Source organism: Diplotaxodon limnothrissa, linkage group LG23 (assembly GCF_057381915.1).
Source record: "Diplotaxodon limnothrissa isolate DT_005_m linkage group LG23, D_limnothrissa_male_GT1.1, whole genome shotgun sequence".
In the NCBI taxonomy this organism is placed as follows: domain Eukaryota; kingdom Metazoa; phylum Chordata; class Actinopteri; order Cichliformes; family Cichlidae; genus Diplotaxodon; species Diplotaxodon limnothrissa.
The window spans coordinates 41,094,130-41,116,756 of record NC_140617.1 but is presented as its reverse complement, the minus strand read 5'-3'; the positions used below and the strand labels follow the sequence as shown (position 1 = coordinate 41,116,756).

Below are 22,627 nucleotides of genomic sequence, written 5' to 3'. Positions count from 1 at the left end.
CCTGTTCAACTGCTTGTTAATGCAAATAGATAATTGGCCAATCACATGGTAGCAGCTGAATGCATTTAGGCATGTGGACATGGTGACGATGCCCTGCTGAAGTTAAAACTCTGCAACAGAATGAGGAAGAAAGTTAATTTAACTGGGTTTGACCATAGCAGTTGATGCCAGACAGACTAGTCTGAATGTTTCATAAACTGAAAACAAATACCCAGTGAGTGCCAGTTCTCTGGCTAAAAATTTATGTCACTTGTTATAATCAAGGTAAGCAGAAGCGCGTCTAAACTCGCAACGTGTTCAGCTTTGAAGCAGATGGGCTAAAGCAACAGAAGAGCACACTGGGTGCCACTCTTGTCAGCTAAGAGCAGGAAACTGAGGCTACAGTTTACACAGGCTCACCAAAACTGGACAATGAAATAAAACGTAGCCTGGTTGAATGAGTTGATTTCTACAGAGACACTCAGACGATAGGGTCAGAATTTGGCATAAACAACGGATCCATCCTGGCTTGTATCAACAGTTCAGGCTGAAGGTGACAGTATGTTGGTGTAGGGGATATTTTTTTTCACACATTTTGGGGCCCTGTAGCAGCTGAGGATCATTTAAGCATCATAACCTACCTGAGTGCTGCTGCTGACCAAGTCCATCCCTTTATTACCACAGTGCATTCATCTTCTTACAGCTGCTTCCAGCAAGATAACACGCGATGTCACAAAGCTCAGAAACTATTTTACTTGCTCATCTGATATCAATCTACATGCATTTAAGTTTTTTTTGCTATCAACTCTATTCTGATTTTCTGTTACATTTTAATGTTATTATTCCTAAATTATTATTTTAATTCTACAGCACTTTGTGAGTACATGTCTGTGAAAAGTGGTCTATAAATAAACTTCAATTCAATTAAGATATTTAAGTGATTCAGGGCTGTATTTAAATAAAGTTAAATGTTATTTGATGCATGCCCCCTGGTAAATGCAAAGTACGTTCTTTTATACTAAAACATCATTAAGCAACAAGGTCTCAACTGTCCGCCTCTCTGTCTCCCTTGGGTGTGCGGTGTTGCTGTTATTTAATAATTTTGAGGCAACGAGTTTGCATTTTCTTTTAATATGAAACCAACTTATCAGATTTTAACAGTGTGTGTGTTTGGAGCAGAATACTATTTGGAGCTCAAGTGGATGACAAATTAAATCGCGTGCATGCCTGAGTTTGGAATATATTTTCTATTTGCAGCAAGATTTTGTTTTTTTCCCAATGCTTCAGACATACCACAACTGCCACTGTAACCATACACACAAATCTGACACTCCATCACAATGCAAAGCCATCCTTTACCTCCCAAAGGAGACTCCAAGAAAGAACACTGTATCTGCTGTAACTACATCCTTGGTTTTCTCTGACAGTCTTATAATGCCAATATTGTTAGTGTTTTCAAAGTGGTAAATAAACCCAGATCCTCAGTGGATTTCCCTGGTATGTAACCCGGAGGTCGATGGTTAGAAAGCAACTGTACAAGCAGGCGTGCGCTCCTCCAAACAGAGGCAATCTAAACATTTCAGGCCCAAAAGGAAGGCATTTCACAGCTGGGTGAAGGGACACGGTGCAGATGAAATGTGTTTGCATTTGCGTGCGATGCTTCAAACCTCTCAAACCACATCTATGCTGAACAGTTATCAGCTAGAATGCAAACAAACACATCAAGCCTGCATGCACGTGACCACGAGGACACGCACGCTGCTGTCACGGCTTCATGAGAACCAAGTGAACTCTGATCAGACGGGGAGCAGAGAGGAAACACTGAATGGCTCTGCTGATGTTTATCCCAGGCTAGAAATCATGCTGCTAAAAGATATTTGACTGTTTAATTTAATTCACTTGCAAAATTGTGAATTGCTTTCACATGCACCGAGTAGGAAATAAATCCACCTTCTCCTTCCATATGTAATTTTTAGGGCAGACAGATCATACGTCACTCCAAGTCTGCACTTTGCACAGTATTCATACTACTCCCGCTCGTCTGAAGCATTTTTTGTTGTCTTCTTGTCTAAGAGGCATTATGAACTTCTAAAGGCTGTCCATCCACACAGACCAGCCATCTCATCCATCAAACAGTCCCGTGACTGTTGTGGCCTTTGGAATCACCCTACGATACGATATTATCACACTACTTCACTCCCGATACAATATATTTGTGACAGCATTTTGCAGAGAGTATTGCAGTAAGATATATTGTGACTTATCTTTTTTAAATTGCAAGATATGTGCTCAAAGTTAAACTTTGTCAATATCTGTTTTAATCAATAAGATGAATTTCTCTCACTAAAACCTGCCATAAATGTTGCCATAAGATGGATCTGATATCAGTCTGTCGTTGAATTGTGTCAAGTTGGCAATTACAAGCAATTTGTTTCTGATAATACAGCAATACACGTGTCCAACACCCTCAAGCTCTGGGCAACCATTTAATCACCACAAGTTGCAATCGGTTGCAGAATGTGAAAAATATCAAACAAGCTCCACCCCAAATGCCCCCCCCCCATTACACAATGCAACGTAAAGTTAACAAAGCAGTGAAATAAACCATCTGCAGTACAGTTAAGAGGGGAGGCGGGGTCGCCACCAGCCACCCAGCTGTGAGAATCAGCCACCTGCCATTGTCAAAGTCATAGTGATTAATAGCTGCATAAGCTGCTTAAACAAATTGTACAGTAAAAGAGGCAACAACAAAGAGACAATTAATGACTGAAGGATACAAAAGGCTAAACACGTATCATAGCAGAGCAGATGAAATATCGGAAATAGGTCAGGAAAGAGGCTCTGTGACCATAAAGACTAAGTAGTTATATAGACTAACCAGAGTAGCATGGTCTCAGTGACTTGCCCTTTGAAACAACAAAAGTTGGCAAGCATCTGCCCGCTTATCGAATAATGCAATGCAATCTTTTTTTTAACAATCCCAGGAAACTTACCCTTTTTGCCCACTTGGCTATAAATAACAATGGTTTCAAAAATCTAAAATCTGCCATATAGATTAAAAAACATTTGAGAAAAAAGATCTGATGCAGGATTTACAACAAACTCGTCAACATCACACGCTGACATGCTTTGGCCTCAGGAACAGCCACAGTCTTGCCAAACACATCGACAGTTACAAAGCAAAACACATCATGACTTACTGAAGCCCCCTCCCCCTTCAATAAGTGAAGGGGTCCAAGTGTTTCCCGAGAAAAGGCATCGTCAGTTCAAATACAAAGTTCGGTTTAGATAAATCAAGCTGCTGCTTCCTTGACTTGTGATTGATGGAATATAGCGTGAGCTTCAGCGCCTCAGAGTGCGCTTTTCCTTTAAGAGCTGAAATCCCACCAGAACTGACCCGTACTAAAAATGCATACTCGTGATACTGCACTCATCCATTAGCACAGATAAGACCCAACATGGAAAAGAGATACGACTGTAGGTCAATTATAGCTGTGTATTTTGTCTGTGCACTTGAGCTGCCGAACGAGGACCAAGACCACGCACTACCCGAGAGGAGAGCAGGAGGAGAGGCTGATGCCCTCCTTCTGCCTCCTCCAATTAGTAGTACAGCATACAGGGAGCAGGCTGCACTGTCTATGTGCTGCTGTAGCACAGGTGGGCTACAACAGCTGAGTGCTGAGCTTTGAGATAGTAAGAGTCTATGCTTGTTTTAAAGCATGCAAGGCCTTGTAATCAATTTCCATGTAAGAGAATAAAAAACAATCGACAAAAGAAAATATGATCAGAATCTCAGTTGATTTCCAGCCAAAGAAAGCACTGACACAAGTCTCTACATTTATATAAAGGCTAACAGGCACAGCCTCTTGCTATCTGGAACAGCAGAGTGTTTGCAGGCTGCAGACAGGCTGGCTAGCCATTTGTCTTTGTCTGTAAATGGAAGGGGCAGCTGTCACCAAAGGTCAGCAAAATGTTACCAGAACAAGGCCCTATAGAGGATAAGCCCACGTGCCTGCAACAAGGAGGGGGGACACACCCAAGTGGAATGAGACCTACACACTTTCTCCTTCTGCGCATTCACTCAAATGCAACACACCCACAACAAGGCATCCTGCTGGGATCATTGGGCAAGTCTCCGATGCAGCTGGTGGCCTTTTCAAGTTTACTCTGGGCTGTCCAACCCGAGCAGTGGTGCCTCTTACTGGCGTGGTTACATCGGGTTACAGTCTTCCCCTCCAGCTCTCCATCAGGGTCAGCTGAAAGATACGTTTGAAGTGGCATCCACCCCGCCCGACCCTCCATTACCCACTTACACCTGCGGCTGTAACACAACCTGGGTAAACTTACACCATCTTTGAGCTTTCGTGCAGGGAAGTTTCCTGCTCGGGGACACGGGTGAGTGGATGGATGGATGAGTCGCAGCTTGCACGACAGACCCAGAAAAGTGCTGACAGACAAATGGACGAGCATGCAAGAGATGGTAACACACACACATACACGCCAAGAATAGCTTTCAAAACTTTCCCGTCTCTGGAGATCAATCCTCAAGCCTGAATTTTCTTTGACAACTGTTATTCCCATCTAATCAACTATATCCTGGGGAAATCAAGCAAAAAATAAAAAAGGCTGAAAAGCAGCAGAGGGACAGCAGGGGAAAAACATAAGAGGTTTCCCCCCCCCCCTTCATCTTTGGCAAAACAAGACAGCATGGACCAATAGGAAAACGTGTTTTATGTTCTATATTTTTGTTGGAAGCTGATGGTTTTTCTAAAATATAACCTTCTCTCTCACTATGTCCTGTTTTTCTCCAAAAAGACAGCTTGCACTGCAGTTAAAGAAAAAAAATGCTTTAAAACAAGGATAGTAAAATGACACAGTACCTTAAAACATGGTTTAAAATTTAATCCACAACTGGTGGGTTTTTTTTTTTTATTACTAAGCAGTATGCCATACTGCCAATACACTGTGGCTTTGGAAGCAAGTTTACCATCTCATAGTACAACATGAAAGTCTGCATTAATTTTCTCTTGACACAAGCCTTTGTGTTAGAACACCTCCTTTTGTTTATAGTTATGACTTTGACATGAATAATAACACTGAATTAAACAGGTTGTGTATGTTTTTTTGCTGCAGCTATAAAAAAAAATGTGGCTGGCCACCCAAAACATCCAAAACAACAGAACAAATATCTTTTGGGCCTTCCATTTTACATAACCAGCTGATAATTAAGTTCTCCAGAAGCACATTCATAACAGGAAACAGAGCCTCAGTTGAACTGCCCAAAGGAATATGCTGGGTTTTCCAGATGTGTTTTGGACATCATTCATTTCAGGACTGCTTTTGTGTCACTGACATGACAAGGGAGTGAAATTTGACTCTGGTCTGCTGCCAAAAATCCCCATCCTTAAAGGCATGTATGTGCCTGACAGCGAGAAACCAGAAGTCCAGTAGTTATTTTCAACTCATTGACTGCACTGTAAGCAAACGGCCTGCATTGTTGCTGCACTGTCTCAATGCCCGGAATAATAGTACTTCCAGTCTAGTGCTTTGTGGATGCAAATCAGGCGTGCCTTAAGGACACAAACGGTCTATTATAAAGCCACTGTGGGGAATAAAGACTGTCGGGGGGCTGCTTTAGTGGCTCATTTTGGAAAAGAAAAATGCTGCTTGTTTTTGTTGTGTGTTCAGAAAAAAACAAGGGAAAAAAGCTGTCCTCAATTGGCTTTGGTAACATGCTTTTTTTTTTTTAAAAGAAAAAGGCATACGTCTGCCAGCCAGCCTCTGCCAATGACCTTTGAACCTTCCCAGTCAACGGTTCATTATCTTTGCACTATTAGCATCTGGCTGCAAGCTAATTGTAAGAGTAAAAATTCAAAGCCATGCGTGCGAAAAGGCTTGTTATGAAGCTAAATTAGTGTAAGCACAACATGTGTCTGAGCTCTAACTTTTCCCACAGACTTCAACTAAGACTCCACGAACAGCGCTAGTTTTTTTTCCCCCTTCATCCCCCCACCCACACACCAAGGTGTCCACTAGCTAAGGTGGATGCTAGCATAAAACTGGCGATAGCCACTGGTCAAACTGGCTGCATGTTTTATCCAATCTGCTGCCGGCGGCGTCACCCAACAAAGGGAATTAAAGCTGTGCCCATGAGCTGCAGTGGGGAGGCAGGCGACAATGGGCTGAAACCAGCAACAATAACACACCTCTCCCCCTCATTTTACCTGGTTTTAGGTAAACTATCGTATTTCATTAGGGGGGAAAAAAGAAGATAAAAACATTAGCGCGACAATACCGTCGGCCATTGTAGCCTCCTCCCCGCTAAACAGGGTGGAGACTAGCCACACATCTTTCTGTTCAGCTGAAGGCAGAGGATGAAAATGAGGCTGGAAATACCTGTAGACGTCCACGACAGAGGCGCAGGGTTCAGCTTTGGCAACAAAACATCACACCAGTAACGGGCTCGTGTTCAGCTGGCACTCCCATTTAAAAAAAAAAAAAAATGCGGCTCTTTTCCCAGTCGGCGCAAACGCCGCACACCCTTCCTCCCCAAGAAAAGCAGCGTTCAATGGCCGCATAAAGGGGGGGGGGCACACAAACCTCCCCCCTCCCATTCAAACAAACGCCCTACCACAACAAACACTTTAACAAACAGCTAACGACGCATTCACAAGTGAATGTCTTCTTTCCCAATATCTAGCGGTTCATCTTTTAAAGAAGTGCGTCCGTTCCCTTTCCCCGAGGATACAGTCTAGGATGGGCTGGAAACATTAACTGACATTTAGGTTTTTTTATTCCCTACCATGGTTGACATTTTCTCTGTATAAGTTAATAAGTTAGAAGTGAAGGAAGGGGAGGGGGATATCATTTTTAAAATGCCAGAGTAGTGAGGTGGGGGAAAAAAATCCACTTACAGTGAAACAGGATTCACAAAGAGGCTCCTCTCCTCTGGTCTGCGCTCCAATGGGAGTAAACGTCCACAGCGAGAGGGGAAACTCCTGATATGTGTATTTATCTATTTTTAAATAAAATCTATTTAAATTCCGCCCATTATCCTCATCTTTTTTTCCACGCGTTGCCCTCGTCTACACGAACACACAGAGTCCACTACTCTATCCCCTTTTTCCATTCTTCTCAGCCGGAGACACGCTGCGCGTCTCCGTCGTTTCCTGTCCAGCCCAGGATCCAGCGTTGCCTTCAGGATCTACCGGGAATATTGTGGATTAGAGATGACGAGGAATGGCATAGCTAAAAGGCAGACGAAAGGAGACACGATAAGCTCCTCTGTTTGGCCAATAAGCATGGTTTTATGCTTAATTCTTCAATATAAAGTTATCATTTGCCCCTAAATTAAAAATAAATAAATAAAAATGACAGGCTATACAGTTTTGCTTTTCTAGGGTCGGTCACTAAAGTATTATTATTTACAGATTGTAAAGGCAACATCAGCATTCAAGAGCTATTAAATAATAATAATAATAATAATAATAATAATAATAATAAATAATTACGCTTTTCAGTGCGTCTGAAGAGAAATTCAGGTGAAACATCTAAAAGTCTGAGGCGGCCACAATGCACCGATTTAATTGTACCCACCTAAAGCCGCCACGACCACCACCATCAGACATAGGGGGCATGTTCCAGATTAGGGGATTATTTTTATCCATATGGATGTATTACATTCCCAATCCGTCCACCCTTCCAGCCTCTCAGTCGTCTTTTGAGTTAAAATTCCTAATTCATGTGAATATTGTCAAACAAAATAAATAGTTACCATTGTGCCATTAACGCCTATTAATGCCTAGAAGCTATGCTTATCTGCATATACAAAAAGAAAAGCAACTTAATAACTATTTCCCATAACCTGTTACGCTGGAAGAAGATTGGGGTCGGATTTAAATGTTATGTGGCCATCTAGTGGACAAGAGAATACATTGCACCCAAATTACAGCTTCTGTGGATGTGCGGCTTTTTAAAAAAAATGAATCTCAGGTCTTGGTAATCCCTTTTAGGAAACAGTTACAATGTACTGACAAGAAACCTGTATGGCACAGCACATTCACACGTTTTTTCCCTCCTTAAAACAGTAACTGTGTCACTGACTGTGCCATACACAGACTGTGACTCATACAGTGTACAGACTTCTCCTAAGTGCCTTTTTCTCTGCCAGTCAGCCTTTCCTGTAATCACACTTTGGCTCTCACACGAACCACTTCAGTACCTGCCAGTGCATTTAAATTTAAAAAAAAAATCCTGTTCAGTAAATTTTCTCAGGTGAAACAAGGTCATCGCACCATTGAACGCTCCGCCTTCACAAGAGGAGCAGCACAAGTCTTATTAAAATCTGAACTGTAGTAGGATAATGTTAACACCCGTTCCATGTTATTGTTTAAAACACAAAACCTGAGTTTAGCTCGCTCTACACGACCAACAAGACTAAAGTTAAGCACGCTGATGGCATAAAAGGTCACAAACTGGGAAACAGCAGAAACTTCAGTGGAGGAGGCAGGTTTTTTTTCTTTTTTTCGCCACAGGATGTTTTCTGTCAAGAGAGGGTGTGTTTGTGAGCCTCAGTCACTGCTGCACTGTGTGGGAGTGTTTTTAGTCAGAAGCAGAGAGGATCGAAGGCATTGCAGTCAAAAGAACACGTGCGTGATGTTATCGGAGTAACGGATCAGATTTTTTTTTGTGCAGGTTCGCTTGGAGGAGCTCGGAGGTTTTAGGTGATGAGGGGAAGCCTTGGGGGCATCATTCTACTGGAGGCAAATTCCCGCTCTTGCTGCAGAAAATGAGGATTTCATGGATGTTCATGTGCCTTCTGGTTTGCAAGTCATCGTATGGTACTCAGGATCAAAGTGACTCCAACTGTGATTGGAGCGGTAAGCGGACTTTATTATGATTACACCATGAGCATTATTATTATTAATTATTGCAGGTTGATCTGTGCATACGTAGGGACAACAAAATTGCTTGTTTTCATTTGTAAACACTGAGGTTCAAACTCTGAGTACTGCAGTAGTACTTGAGTATTTAATGCCTTTAGATTGCTGAACTACATCAGTTGTGTAAGTACATATCCTGGCTTGAGATTTCAGCCGCTCTCGAGTTTGTTTTGTTTTGTGGTTAAGACACATAAAACACATAGGGGTTAAATTTAAAAACAACACACATTTATCCATGTGGCGCCCGAGATCGTCCTTAAATCGACAAATGCCGTAGTTCAGAAAGCGTGTGTTTCAACATATATCCATGCAACAGATGGATACGTCACCAAAACTGCATGTGGTTCATGTGTTACAGTGCTAAATGTACGTCTGACTCAAGTCTGCCATTTGTATCACACATCTTGTTTTTCATGTGAAATGTGAGTTTGGCCGAAAGAGGTAAATGTGCTGATATCAAACAAATTCCATGCGGGGGAGGAGCTGCTCTGAAATGACTGGTTTCAAAGCCTGAATTTCAGTAAGGGGAATTAAATGCAAATGTCTGAATCTTTGCAGGAGCTCTGGCTCTATGAAGCCTCTGCCAAGCGTTTGGTGCTGGTTACTGGCGGTACTTTTCCAAGCCTTAGATGAAGTTAACTTTTGGAAAAAAAAAAGCAAACAAATGATTTTTTTTTAAAGTATAACATGCCACGTGTAATAGGCATTTATGATCACACAAATTCTCACAATTGTCTCTCCAGGATTGACGCTTCATGACTCTTCAAATGACAACGTGACTGTAACGTGCCCGTTGATACTGCCCAAGGATGAAGAAATTTCGTTTTACCTAATGAAAAATAAAACCATGATTTATAACCATACGTGCAAACAGAATTGCACTGGGATGAAGTGGGACGCTGTGGAACTGCACAAAAATGGATCACATTGGTTTTTCACAGTCAAATTAGGACACAGTATCAGAGAACTGTACAGATGCAACATCACAAGGACGTACCCTCCTCCTCTTACGAAAAAAGATGGCGATCCTGTGCTTGTAATAGGTAAAAGAGTCCTAAAAAAGGTTTTAAACAGTCTGTAATTCATAGTGCAGTACACTAAACACTTCCTGAATATGCTTCTTGCAGAATTCCCTCACCAGTGCCCGAAACCCCCACGCAATCCCACAGGAGTCGAACCAAACACATGCCCAGAATTTCCATGGATTTGGATAATGGTGATTGCAATTGTCAGTATCTACGGTGTAACAGTCACCATCATTGCACTGTTTAACTGGGTAAGATATCCTTGATCCACAAGGAAGAGAAAAAAATAGAGCTCAAAACAGTCGTTTGTAGCAAATTATCTTAATGTTTACTGAAGCCTGGCCAATACTGCAATTTTATGAGTGAAAATGTACTTTCTTTACATGTAAATATACACAACAGCAACGCCAAAACAGGGAAACATTGAGGTTTGCTAGTCTGCCACACACAAACACTGACGACCCATTTGAATTTGCTCCGATGCTACTCTGCTACATGTGCTGCAGATAGCGCTGCAGGTGTTGCAGGGGATGAACTATCATGTAACACTATTTCTAAATGACTATTTCATAAGTGTTTGTTTTAAAGAGACAAAAACAAGTAGATTTTTTTGTGTCAGAGAAAAAAAATACATTGATTTTGATGTATCTACAACGGCAGATGCATGTGTGTTATATTCACCTAACACACAAAAGACTGGGAGGAGAACCAAATCCCTCGGTATTTGGGTCAGGAAAGATATCAATCATAAAATTCTGCCAAATCAAATACGCAGAGCTTTTCACTGTGGCAACGCCTTGTTAGGGCCGATACGGTCTGCTAACCTTGGCATATTTATTTAATGTTCAACATTTATCGTCTTTTATCAACTGTAAGAGAAACATTTTGTTGTGTTCTTGTTAGTTTTACACATTTCTATACAGCCAATAGACAAATCCTAACCCCTTTGTACATTTTAGAATCGACTACTTTTTGTCAGATTTTAGGAAAAAAGGCACAACCCTCCCCCCCTGCATAGTATGAAGAAGATTTTTTTTTCTTTAAAATGTTCAAATTGAAGGTGTTCTCCATTAACATGGTATGACATTCGTTTCCCTTTCTGTCTCTGAGACAGTTGCTCATCTCTCTTCACGTGTCTTGCAGCTCAAGTTGAAGAACACAGAAAACCAGAGTGACTACATGAACACAAAACCCAGAGCGCCCAGGGACCGCAAGAAGAAAAAAGGTCTTCAGAATATACAAAGACACTTCTAATGACTTCATCGGATCATTTTGCACAGCTTTAGTTTAGACCTAAACATTCAGGCTGTCCTCGCTGTAGCTTATTTTTGTCAAACACATAATTGTGAGGTTTGTTTTTTGTGTTTTCATATTTCGTTGTCAACACTGTAGTAAATCTGTACCTACACAGCAAAAGTAGCATTTTTCTTTAAAGCAATGGCTGTATTAAAACTAAAAAAACAACAACACACACACACACTCTGGGTTTCTGGTTTTGCTCACTTCCTGTTTCAGTTACTAAGTCTGCCTGTCTCTTTTTCTCACACACACACACACACACACACACATACATGTAATTGGGAACCCCTATCTTTGTGGTCGAAACAGAAGGTGGTGTCTGATTGAGGGGACTTAACCACATTTGAAGCATAAATGAATGTGCTACAGTATGGACGCTCAATCTGTTAAAGAGAACTCACAAAACCGCAGCATCAAGAATCTAAATGTCATGCGAGCTGTTATTAAAGTGTTTGACTTCTCTTTCACTTCAGCGAGCTCTTACATCTCTCTCAAAGAGCTGATATCGCCGGAGCTGATGAAAGCCAGTTACTTGAAACAATAACAACGTGCACAATTTCCTGCCTTCCTCGCTCTTAGTTTTTCCTTTTTTTTTTACCCGTCGTGCACTCTGCAGATGTAGCAGCTTCAAAGGGACGCCACCTTTACCTTGCTCACCTTGCACTTTCTGTGCAGTCACTGCAGGCGCTCGCACCGGGTTTCACTGGTTTTATTCAGTAGCAGGGTTTTACGCAACAGCTACCGCAAGCATGAGCGAGATAGACATAGTTTCTGTTAGGCCTTGAAACAATTTTTAGGGCTTTAAGCAATGATTAAAAACGAATGCTGACTATAAAAGATTTTTTTTTACCTCCCACACACTCAATTCTCCTATGAAGAAGGGCACCCTTTAAAAAAAACTGGAGGCGTAAGCACAGAAAAGTTCAGGTTTTCAGTAAAAACTTATCTGAAATCTGCAAAGTTACTTTCATGCAACCAGAGAATCACTTTTAACTCTTTTCAGCATCTTTTTAATTAAAAAAACCAAAACAAAATGATGTCCTACTATGTGCGCACAGATGAAACAATCTACTAATGGACACAAAAGAGTTTTACTCTTAATTTTGAACGACCGTTCAAAGTGTGTATTTGCTCTTCACGTGTCCCTCATCTTTCTTTAGCTAAATGCATCCAAAGCTAAACAGTCATTTTAAAAAGTTTCATATATTTTCTCCTTCTTAAATACTACCACAAAACCTGTCTGTCATCATGAGGATTAGCCTCTTTCCTTCCATTTAACGCTGACATCTGGCTCTAAGATTGCAGGTGCTCCTTTTCATCAGGCTGTGTTTCGGGTCTGTGGTGTTGTGGAAAAATCCGTTCCCTGAGGAAATCTATCCTTGCTTCCTCGGATACAGACTGCAGGTCCTGCTCCGTTACCTGGAAAATAGGATTAGGATCATGTAAATCATCCACTCTGATACTTCTTCCAATACTTGCACTACAATCAAGAGAGAATAACCTACCATTAAAATCTACAGGGAGCAAATCTGAAGACATAATATTTGAGTTTCTCTTCTTAATTTTAGTAGTTTAAACATATGATACAAGTATAGGATATAAGAGACCTGAATTCTAATAAACAGGTAATGCAGTGCAGCCATACATTAGCAATGTTCTGCTTTTTAAACCACATATCCAAATCTAACGGATACGTTAGATTTGGATATGTAAACACAGGCATTAGTCATGAGCTGCAAAAAGGTTTAGAAGTGAAATAAGCAGAGATTGTGCAAAAATGTGAGTGCGACATTATTTTCTGAAGGTGCCAAAGTCTCACCAGGACAGAGTTATATCCCAGGATCTTCAGATGGCGAATCTTCACAGCCAGCGGACCACGGGGATTGGACGTGCCGTAACAAAAACCAGATTGCGGTGCATACATTACTGCAATTCTGGGAAATAAAGAGAATGATTTGTAAGCTTTACCAAAAAGAAAAAAAAAAGGTCAAAATTTGAATAAAATTACTGGGAGACAAAAATCTGAAAACTGACAGATGGAGAAGATTGTGGGTTTATTGTCACTGATGAAAATCAATGTGTTCTTTCTGACTTTATCTGCTTTACTCAGCATGAATCTGATATTAGGATTTTACTTTTCATTGATGTTGACATCTATTTTTTCCTTTAATTACTTTACAGATGGTTTATTTAGTCAGTAAAGTCCAGACAAAAAATTTCAACGAAGCAGAATTTAAAAGAGCTGATTCATTTTTAATCAGTAGTTTGACTCAGTTCCAATAAATGAACGCGCCTGTGCTGTATGGAAATAAATAACAGATGGATAGTTCTGATTACGCTCTGATACTTTCAGTAACATCGATTATGTCAGCAGAAACACATAACCTTTACATTGTACCAAAAAACCTATATGCATTTCTTAGACTTCTACCTGTAAAACCCCTCATTATATACATTTTTATGTTTATTTCTATTTATTTATTTTTGGACAATATTGAGGTTGTCTGTCTTTTGACAAATTTATTTTTAGCTGTGCTGTTTTACTGGAAGAAGGTTTTGGCTGCAGCAACACAGTGGAAAAAAAGATGATAGAAAACTTATTCTGCACATTTTACTATAATATGAAGAATATTATAGTAATATAATATTCCCCCCCCCCTTTAGGGCTAAACAAAAATAGACATTAAAACATGCATCACCATAAAGAAAGTGGACATTAAAAAAAAAAAAAAAAAGCTCAGATGGGCATAAAAATATCAAAAACACAAAAAATGTCAATGCAAAGTTAAACTTCAAGTTTCAAACTTCAAGTTTTAATAAAAATATTAATATTAATCTACATGTATCCTACATGATTGAACACATGCAATTTTAGGAAAGTCTGTAGTCCATGTAAAAAAATGTTGAATACAGTAGTTGCACACATTTTTCCAACAACGTGTCCAATTTAAGAAGGTGAAGTTTTCCACAACACATATTTTTCAGTTTCAGCTGCTTATTGCAAAGAAGTGCCTGAAAGCCAAGAATGGAAATATGTTTAAAAGAGGCGGTAAAGTATCGCCTGTAATACATAACGGTGTTCAAAGAGAGCAAAAAAGCATGCACTCCTGCTTGATGTGTTTGCTTTCAAAGGCTGCTTTTGCGTGCCTGAATGAGGTCTTTACATGCTTGTCTTAGTTTGAAAACGAGATTCATGGTGCTTTGCTGCAAGCTCAGTCAGATATTACCAATCACGCAATATAGTTACATCAGTGCCCGACACTGGAGGAACAGAAAAGTCCCAACATCCTCTTCAACTACCTTCATTTCAAAAAATGTTGCATAAGCACAATTAAATCAAGAACAATATGAGGAACTAAACACGACTTTACGTGCGTTCGAGACATGCATGCAGTGATGCTGTCAGCAGCAAGCTCATGCTGATATCTTACCGCTCACTGCTCTCTGCTGGAGAACACCCTTCCCCTCCACCGCTGCGTGCTTCACACACAGAGGTTTGGTTTGGCGTAGGTTTGGTTACAGCAGCGTCTGGGAGACAGCAGACACAGACGTTTGCTGTCATCACAGTTTCAAAAGCAGGTTAAACCGAGAATATAGAGAAGCTGGTTGTGACAAAAAAGTCAGGGCTTTATGTCTGATGGAAAAAAAAAACCCCAACATGTCAGATACTGAAATTTTCAAATTGAATAGTTTTCTTAGTTTTGTTTTTTACATTTAAGAGAATTTTGAATTTGTGGATTCTGCCACACAGTTCTGTCCCAGACTTTGTAAATATGTTTCTCACTGTTTTGCTTCAAACACTTCTTTAATGACAACCTGCAAGAATTTGGGCCCTGAGGAGACCACATACTGTCGTTTTTAAGAGCCAGTGTTTTTCTGTCTTGCTTAATTTCATCTGCTCAAAGGTTTGGATCCTTTTTCTGTCAAATTTTACTCCAGTTCTTGTGTTTCACTGGCTTCCACTTACACACAGAAGTTAATTTAAGGCCTTCTGTTCGTCTATAAATGTCTCATTTATGAAATGAAAGCCTACCGAGGCTCTTAGATCAGCAGGAAATGCTTAGCTGGTGGTGCACTAACATCAAACTTGACATGATCTAATGGGTTTTTGCCATTATGCTGCCATCTACTGAAATCAGCTCCCATTTAAACTCAGGGTTTTATGACTTTCCTCGTTTCTTTCTGCCACTTACTCTGTAAAATCTGATTTAAAGTGACAGCAGTAATGACTCAAGAAGAAATGTCTCCTATCCTTGTTGCGAGCATTTTCAAGTTGCAATTCTTTTCTGTATGATCTCTCTCATTCTGAACATTTAACTTTTTAAGAAACCATCATGGCTCAACATAACAATGAAAGATGGAAAAAACACAACAGAAATAAAAACAACAGAAGTTACAAATAAATAAGAAAAAAAGAACAGAGGTTGAACAAAACAAAATTTTAAAATAAAAACCCCACAATGAAAGTTGAATAAAAACAGAACAGAAGTTAGACAAAACAATAAAAAAAAGTTGACTGAAGTAAAAAAGAAAACAGTAAAAGACTAATAAAACACAGCATAAGCAAAAAAACACAACAGAAATCGAAAAGACATGGGGCAGGTCAAAATTTGTCTTAAAACAAAACTCTATTCTCTGACAAGATGTTAACATAGTTCACGGCTGAGCTCTGCCGTGGCCCTGAGAGGTCAAACATCCTTTAACCAAAACCTGAAAAACAATGTTGAACAAAACACAATGGAAATAGAAAAAAAGCAAAAGTTCAATAACACATAACAGAAACTGAAACAAAAACAAGTTAAAAACACACACACACACACACAACGGAAAGTGACAAGAGTACCCCCCCCCCCCCCAAAAGATAACAACAAAAAAAAAACAAAAAACACAAAAACAATGGATTTTGAATAAAACATAGTAGAAAAAAAAAAAATCATAAAACTGATTGGAAATAAGAAAACACTACAGAAATAGAAAAACAAACAACAGAATTAAGGAAAAAAAATAACACAAGTCAAATACAAATAGGAAAAAACTACATAAATAAGAAAAAAACGAGCAAATTTAAAAAATTGAGAATGTCAATTAGAAAAACACAACAAAAGTAGGAAAAAATATAACTGAAGTTGACAAAAACAATGAAAATAGAGGGAAGACCCCACAATTGAATTGTGGAAAGAAAATCCTAACGTAAGTAGAAAAATACAATGAAAGTTGAATAAAACAGAATAGAAATAAGAAAAACAGAACAGAATTTAATGGAAGTAGAAAAACAAAACAAAACAATGAAAGCTTAATGAAACAGCAAAAGTATAAAAGGCACAACAGAAATAGAAAAAACAACACTATGGCAATAAAAAAACAAGTTAAACAAAATGCAAGGGAAATGGAAATAAAAACAACAAGTTGAACAGAACACAATAGTAACAGGATAAACACAATATAGATAGAATAAAAACAAACAGGTTGAAAAGAACACAATGGAAGTCTGAAGAATAGAATGAAAGTTAAAAAAATAACATAAATAGGAAAAAATCAAGAGAACTTGAATAAAAAAAACAATGAAAATAGCAAAAATGAAAATAAGTTGAATAAAACTAACAGAGGTTGAATAAGACCCAACGCAAGTAGAAAGAACAGAACAAAAGTTAAAAAGACACAATGGAAATATTGAAAAACAATAATGGAAGTTGAATAAAACCCAGTTGAAATGGAAAAAACTACAGAAACAAGGAGAAAAAAGGAAAAACAAAAAACAATGAAACTTGAAAAAAGCGCAACAGAAATGGGCTGAACAGGAGAATGTTCAGGACAACAGCTTTAACAGCCTCCTTGGCTGAGCTGCAAGTTTCTTCTGGCTGGTGCATGAATACGTTTCTATGTAAAGTGCTCACAATGAGCTCTGTAGAATCATTTGCATTAATGGGTCATTTTGTCTGGAAAGACACATTGTTGCTTTAATTCAGAATCTAAATTTAAATGGGAACCAATTTATGTAGTGAACAGCAAACTGGGTACAAGCCATCACACTGGGCCTTCTTTTTTTATATTGGCCCTTTGAGCCCATCAGTTCCATTATATTCAAGAAAAAATAGATTTTTCTAAAGATGATATCTCTAAAAGTGACCATTTCATACAAAAACACTTTGAAAAATTGTGTCAAACACAAGGCAGAGAGGCCGGAAATGCTCTCTGCTTTGAATTCACAAAAACGTTCATAATTTTAGTTATCACATTTATTTATTACAATTCAAGCCCGATTTTCTTTACAGCAGTACTTTTTTTTATTGTGTAAAACAGCTGACACGTATATTTGAAATTGCACTTCTTCTTTAGGGATTAAACATAGTTACACTTCATTCAAACAACAAAAGGGGAGTTTCACTGGTCTGGACTACTTAGGATCAAAGTGGGCTGCAAGTGGCCCACAATGTAAAATGAGTTTCACATCCCGCTCTAGAAAGATTAAACTGTATAGAAGAAAAATAAGCAAGTCTGCATTTAGATTAAACTGCCACTTTAGACTTACCTGTAATTTTTGTTTGTTTGTTTTATTTTTTTGCACCATCAAATTTCCATTTGCCTTTTTCGCAACATTTTAATACAGTATGTCAAATACTTTGAGTTTCCTTTATGGATACAATATGTTATAATAATAAAACTGCCTTCACTTGAAAAGCTTTTCTATAGCAAGACAGTTCAAGTATCCAGTATGCTGCTGAAATGTTCATTTTTTAAATTCTTTTCTCAAATTTTTCTTACCTATGAAGTACAAATTCTCCACCATCACCCCCTCCTGTAGCATCATATGCACCTGATCCTCCAGCAGACTCTGCAAGTCCAGCAAGAGCCTCGGGTTGACCGATGGAGTGCTGGGGGTGGGGTCTCCCAGGACTGATGCAGGAACAGTTAGGGGCTGAGGAAGAGGAGGATGGTCAACACGCAGGCACACGTCCACCGTCTGAAACATTCTCTCCTGGCTCTTTGGAAACTTCGAACCTGAGGAGAAAAGGAGCAGGTGAAGACCACAAACCCAGGTGTAAGACAAGAGCAGTCAAAGTGAACTGTTTTACCTGCAAGCTTTTCCAGCACACTGCTCTGCAGAAGCTGCTCCAGTGGTGCGTAAGGGAAGTGGCCCAACAGACAGAGGCAGTAAACGGCCTTCAACAACTCAAACGCAGATATTTTGGGCAAATAGGAGATCAGGACTCGGCTCAGACTATCGAGAAACCTGCAGCAGCAAGAAACCCAACAAAGACAAGCAACAGTAATTCAGTTACAGACGAGGAAAATGTGTTTATTTTACAGTTCAAAAACCAGCAAACTAACAGCTGTGCCTGTTTTCAACTGTGATCAGCCTATTAGCGTTCTACTTCTGCTGCTGTCTGTGTTCGCTGATCGGCCTCGGCGTTGACAGATGTGGGATAAACATGCACACTGTTCTCCCTGAACCTCTACTCCATGTCTACAGCCACAGGGACACATTTAGATGAGACAAATGGTTTACGTACTGTTGTCTTCTGTCCTGCAGATCGTAGCTCAGAGAGGAGTACACCTTGAGGACACAGAGCAGGTCTTTAAGTGTTAGGACGTCAGGGTTGGCGATCACTTTGTCAGCATAAGCATCCATCAGAGCAGCAGGGCAGAAGATGAGGTTCTCGAACACAGACAGAAAGAGAAGCAGCTAAACAGAAAGAAAGAAGTGGAGCAGTAATAAATGTCATGTGTGATGTTTTTAGTTCCTCCTCCTGAAACCTCGTATTTACTATTTGGACAAGAAGGCAGGTCAGAGGATAGTTGTCACCTGTTTGTTGGTCCAAATGTCCAGTGAGGAAGCGACATAGTCCGAAATGCTGGTGAGCAGATGAACGTCTCTGTAGCGGAGCTCCCTACAGGACTGCAGCAATTTAAATATTCTGTTGAAGGGGATACCATGGATGTTCTCTAACACAGAAGTCGGGAGTAGGAAAAGGAAAATCATTAAATTAAATTTAAGGCGCTTTTTTAATTAATCCACAATAAATATAATTCTTGTAATTTCTACAATCATCACCTATTTACAAGCTATTTCTGGTTATTAGCAGGTTCAAATGAAGACTGATTTGACATCACTGTTAATGAAAGTGAAGGTATATATTTTTCTATTTAAACATATTGACTTCAAGAATTTTGCCCATGTATTGGAAGTACTCGTGTTAAATTACAACACAGTGTCGAAAATCTGAAACGCCTCACAGTGTATGCTGTGTTTTGTTTAATAAGCATTTCCAAACACTGACTTTAATGGCCGAGAGTAGAAATTTATCTTATGATGTTTCTTTAAACCAGCAGGATGGTTTATCCATCATCGTCGTCTTCTGTATTGTAAAGTTGGTCCAGGCACTGGTGCAGGTTTCTTTCTCTCATATTTAAGCATTTTATTTTTAATTGGCCTACAGCAGTGTATCTCATTGTAGATCACGGCTCTTCTTCTCTCACATCAGCTCCTTTTAAAGTCCACCACAGCAGATAACCTGCCTCCGTCTCACTCTATCCCTACCATCCTCCTGTGTCACAACAACCCTCTGCGTGTCCTCCTTCACTGCATACATGTATCTTGCCAATGGTCTCCTGTCTGGCAGCTCCATCGTCAGCATCCTTTGTTTCTCCTCTGCACATGCCCAGATCATCTCAGTCTTGTCTATCTATCTTTGTCTCCAAACTGCTCAGCCTGAGCTGTCCCTCTGATGTGCTCATTTCTAACCCTGTCCATTCTGATCACTCCAAATGAAGATATTATCATTTTCAGGTCAGCTGTCTGTCTTTTTGTCAGAGACGCATCATAGCAGGTCTCACTGCTGTCTCATAAATCTTCCCTTTCAACCATTGCTGCTTTCTGACCACAAGTATTTAAACTCATCTATCTTCACTACCTCAGCTCCTTGCATTTTCACCTTTCCACCTGCCTCAGTCTCACTCAAACATGTATGAAAATTTGATTACAGGTAAATAAAGATTAAAAGCTAAGTTGAATAAAGACGACCTGTATTCACTTATCTGCCTGCTTTCCTAGGCGGTCAAATCTATTCTTTATCCTTCGTTCAGTTTTTCTTGTCCACCTTCTGTAGGCCAGTCGCCCTGTTTCCTGTGCTTTAATTGTTTGTTCTCTTCTGTCACTTCACCTTTCAGGCTCTCACTAATGTAACCTACACCCCATCCAAGCCCCCATCTGCTTCATTCCCACCACCAACAACATCTAGACGCTGGGGCAGGGTGACACTGTCTGGACATTATTTTCTTGTGGAGAAGGATTTACCCGTGATTTTTTTACTGCAGACATCCAGCAGTGGCTTAGAGAAGAAGCCCATTGTGGCCATAGTGGAAATCATGTATTGGGCGTTGGGCAGGCTGAAGTGGTCTGTCATAGATAAGGCCTTTTTCTGGAGGAAGCACAGACACGGAAAAGATTCAGCAACAGCAGTTTTTAAACATTAACTACTTTTGAACAATTGTCTGTTAATTCAGCTGTGCATTACACAGGTAAGCAAATATCATGCAAAAAGCACAGCTGAGGGCAGCTGCACACAAGGGCTCAGTCATAAATGTGGAGAATATTTAAAAACAGCGAGACAGAATGCCAAATGAGATCAAAACTAACCTCTAGTTTCCATTTGAGGTCCTTTGGGGCATCGTTTCCCAGCAGACGCATCATGGTCTGGAGAGCCATTACATTCTTTATGCCTGGAAGACGGGCCTCCACCACCAGCCTAAGACGCACAAAAAAAGAAAAATCAATGTAACACGTGACTTTATGATACAAGGCATCTTTGAGGCTAGACTTTTTTTTCTTCCCATGATCTCATACCTCATGCCCTCCTTGAGCGCACGAACATTGGCTCCATCCTCCATTTGCTCCAGGCTGGAGGCCAAGATGGACAGACTCTTCTCATCAAAGTCATTCAGTTTCTCCTGTTAGTGAACAAGAAGACACATTTGAGTGCACAGAAAAAACAAAAACATCACCAAGATGAAGAATAATTTGTGCATGTGGTCGTGGACCGTCTACCTGGCAGGTTCGGAGAAAAGTCTGGACCACTCGGCTACGTTGGGGAACGCCCAGGTTGACCATACTCAGGAGAGAGTAAGTCACGTCCTCGTCGCGAATGTGCACCAGAGTCGTCATGGCCCTCTGCAGCAGCTGGTCAAAAGCGGGATGCTCAAACATCAGCTGCAGCTCGTAGCGGCGCTGCTCATCTGTCATCTTCTTAGTGGTGGCCCACATGTGGGTCAGGCAGTGGCTGACCTGTCGGGCTGTGGGCGAGTACTTGCCGGTGAGGTCTAACACGTCTGACGGGGAGCCGCAGCTCTCCAGGAGCTCCAAGAAAGGAGACTTCCTCTGTCTCTCAGCTGATGCTGTGTCAGCAGGTTGAGAGGGAAGACGCTCCCCATCTTCCAGATCATCTCCATGATTGGCTCCCTGTGAATAGAACCTCACTGAACTGACAGGACTCCTAGAAAGCCACGTCTGACTCTGTCTTGGGCTCCAAAGGTGGAAGAACTGTTTATCTGGAGAACACGAGTCCTTGATTGGCGCAGACAACAGGAAGTTGCGCTGTTGCCAAAGAGATCCGCGGCTGCAAAAGCGCAGGCCCCGTCTCATGACCTCCTCTGTCACCCATACAGACATGGTTCTTTAATAACACAGAGCGCTAGCAACTATTGAAAAAAATAAACAGAGACAGAGCCAAATAAATTAGAAATAATACCACTGCTCTTACAAATTAAATGGCTTGACACTTTACATTCATAGCCACAAATGCTCTTAAATTATGCGTGGCTACCAATGTTGCTTAATTACAAAGTCAACAAGGTCAATAAACTGCCAAGTTATGAAAACATTGACTAGCTGCTTTTAGCTAAGTGATGCTAACCTTAGACGCATACAAACACGTATAACGAAGCGACGCATTGTAGTTTCCAGACCGTGAAAAATCGGAGAGAAACGTAGTTCAGCAAAGAGATAAACAGCTACATGACACCACAGAGTTCATCAGTGCTAGGCCAGTCCATTGAAGTTTTCTCACACATGCTAGTAGGCGCCGTGTGCACCGCCATAATTCGTCCCCCCCCCCCCCAACATGTACTGTCACGATAGTAGAAAAAAAACCCGCAAATATACAAATTATTAATATATTTCTATTTTAAACGAGCGGAGTAGAAATATGTTTAACGGAAAATATAACACTTTTATATGTGTATTTATTTATTGTCATTGCATTTTGTGTGGCGGTATTCATATTTGTTTGACAAGCAAAAGGTCGCTGGTCCGATTCCATCTGAAGACACAAATCCCTTAGGACTTGCATCGGGAAGGTAATCCAAAGTAAAACTCAACCCGCTGTG

At 40.3% G+C, this 22,627-nt stretch overlaps 3 protein-coding genes across 3 annotated transcripts in view; 1 reads left to right on the top strand and 2 right to left on the bottom strand.

The window, feature by feature from the left end:
* Positions 1 to 7,151, bottom strand: part of raph1b (Ras association (RalGDS/AF-6) and pleckstrin homology domains 1b) — a 40,130-nt gene extending 32,979 nt beyond the window's left edge. Inside the window, exon 1 of the mRNA XM_085348672.1 lies at positions 6,894 to 7,151. The gene's annotated coding sequence lies outside the window, so the exon portion shown is untranslated. The remainder of the gene's footprint in view (positions 1 to 6,893) is intronic.
* A 1,616-nt stretch (positions 7,152 to 8,767) lies between these two features.
* On the top strand, positions 8,768 to 11,223 carry LOC146608682 (T-cell-specific surface glycoprotein CD28-like). The gene is made up of 4 exons (XM_085348946.1): positions 8,768 to 8,858; positions 9,665 to 9,964; positions 10,049 to 10,197; positions 11,090 to 11,223. Exons 1-4 carry the CDS (start codon positions 8,768 to 8,770, stop codon positions 11,198 to 11,200), a joined length of 651 nt encoding a protein of 216 aa, XP_085205072.1. The 3' UTR covers positions 11,201 to 11,223.
* Positions 11,224 to 12,271: 1,048 nt separating this feature from the next.
* On the bottom strand, positions 12,272 to 22,311 carry fastkd2 (FAST kinase domains 2). The gene is made up of 12 exons (XM_085348114.1): positions 22,156 to 22,311; positions 21,291 to 21,940; positions 21,090 to 21,193; positions 20,883 to 20,991; positions 20,541 to 20,664; positions 19,050 to 19,189; positions 18,757 to 18,929; positions 18,319 to 18,476; positions 18,008 to 18,244; positions 14,677 to 14,773; positions 13,065 to 13,179; positions 12,272 to 12,664 (listed from the first exon to the last, which is right to left on the bottom strand). The coding sequence occupies exons 2-12, from the start codon at positions 21,909 to 21,911 to the stop codon at positions 12,539 to 12,541; spliced, it is 2,004 nt and encodes a 667-aa protein (XP_085204240.1). The 5' UTR covers positions 21,912 to 21,940; positions 22,156 to 22,311; the 3' UTR covers positions 12,272 to 12,538.
* Between the last annotated feature and the right edge of the window lie 316 nt (positions 22,312 to 22,627).

What these genes read in the sequence shown, in the direction of transcription:
- fastkd2 (XM_085348114.1), bottom strand. Translation starts at nt 21,911, where the DNA reads ATGTCTGTATGGGTGACAGAGGAGGTCATGAGACGGGGCCTGCGCTTT. An exon ending in GCGCTCAAGGAGGGCATGAG is followed by an intron (nt 20,992 to 21,089) that starts GTATGAGATCAT and finishes TGTGCGTCTTAG; the next exon opens with GCTGGTGGTGGAGGCCCGTC. An exon ending in TGTGCTGGAAAAGCTTGCAG is followed by an intron (nt 18,245 to 18,318) that starts GTAAAACAGTTC and finishes TTTTCTCCTCAG; the next exon opens with GTTCGAAGTTTCCAAAGAGC.
- LOC146608682 (XM_085348946.1), top strand. Translation starts at nt 8,768, where the DNA reads ATGAGGATTTCATGGATGTTCATGTGCCTTCTGGTTTGCAAGTCATCG. An exon ending in CGATCCTGTGCTTGTAATAG is followed by an intron (nt 9,965 to 10,048) that starts GTAAAAGAGTCC and finishes TGCTTCTTGCAG; the next exon opens with AATTCCCTCACCAGTGCCCG. An exon ending in TCATTGCACTGTTTAACTGG is followed by an intron (nt 10,198 to 11,089) that starts GTAAGATATCCT and finishes CGTGTCTTGCAG; the next exon opens with CTCAAGTTGAAGAACACAGA.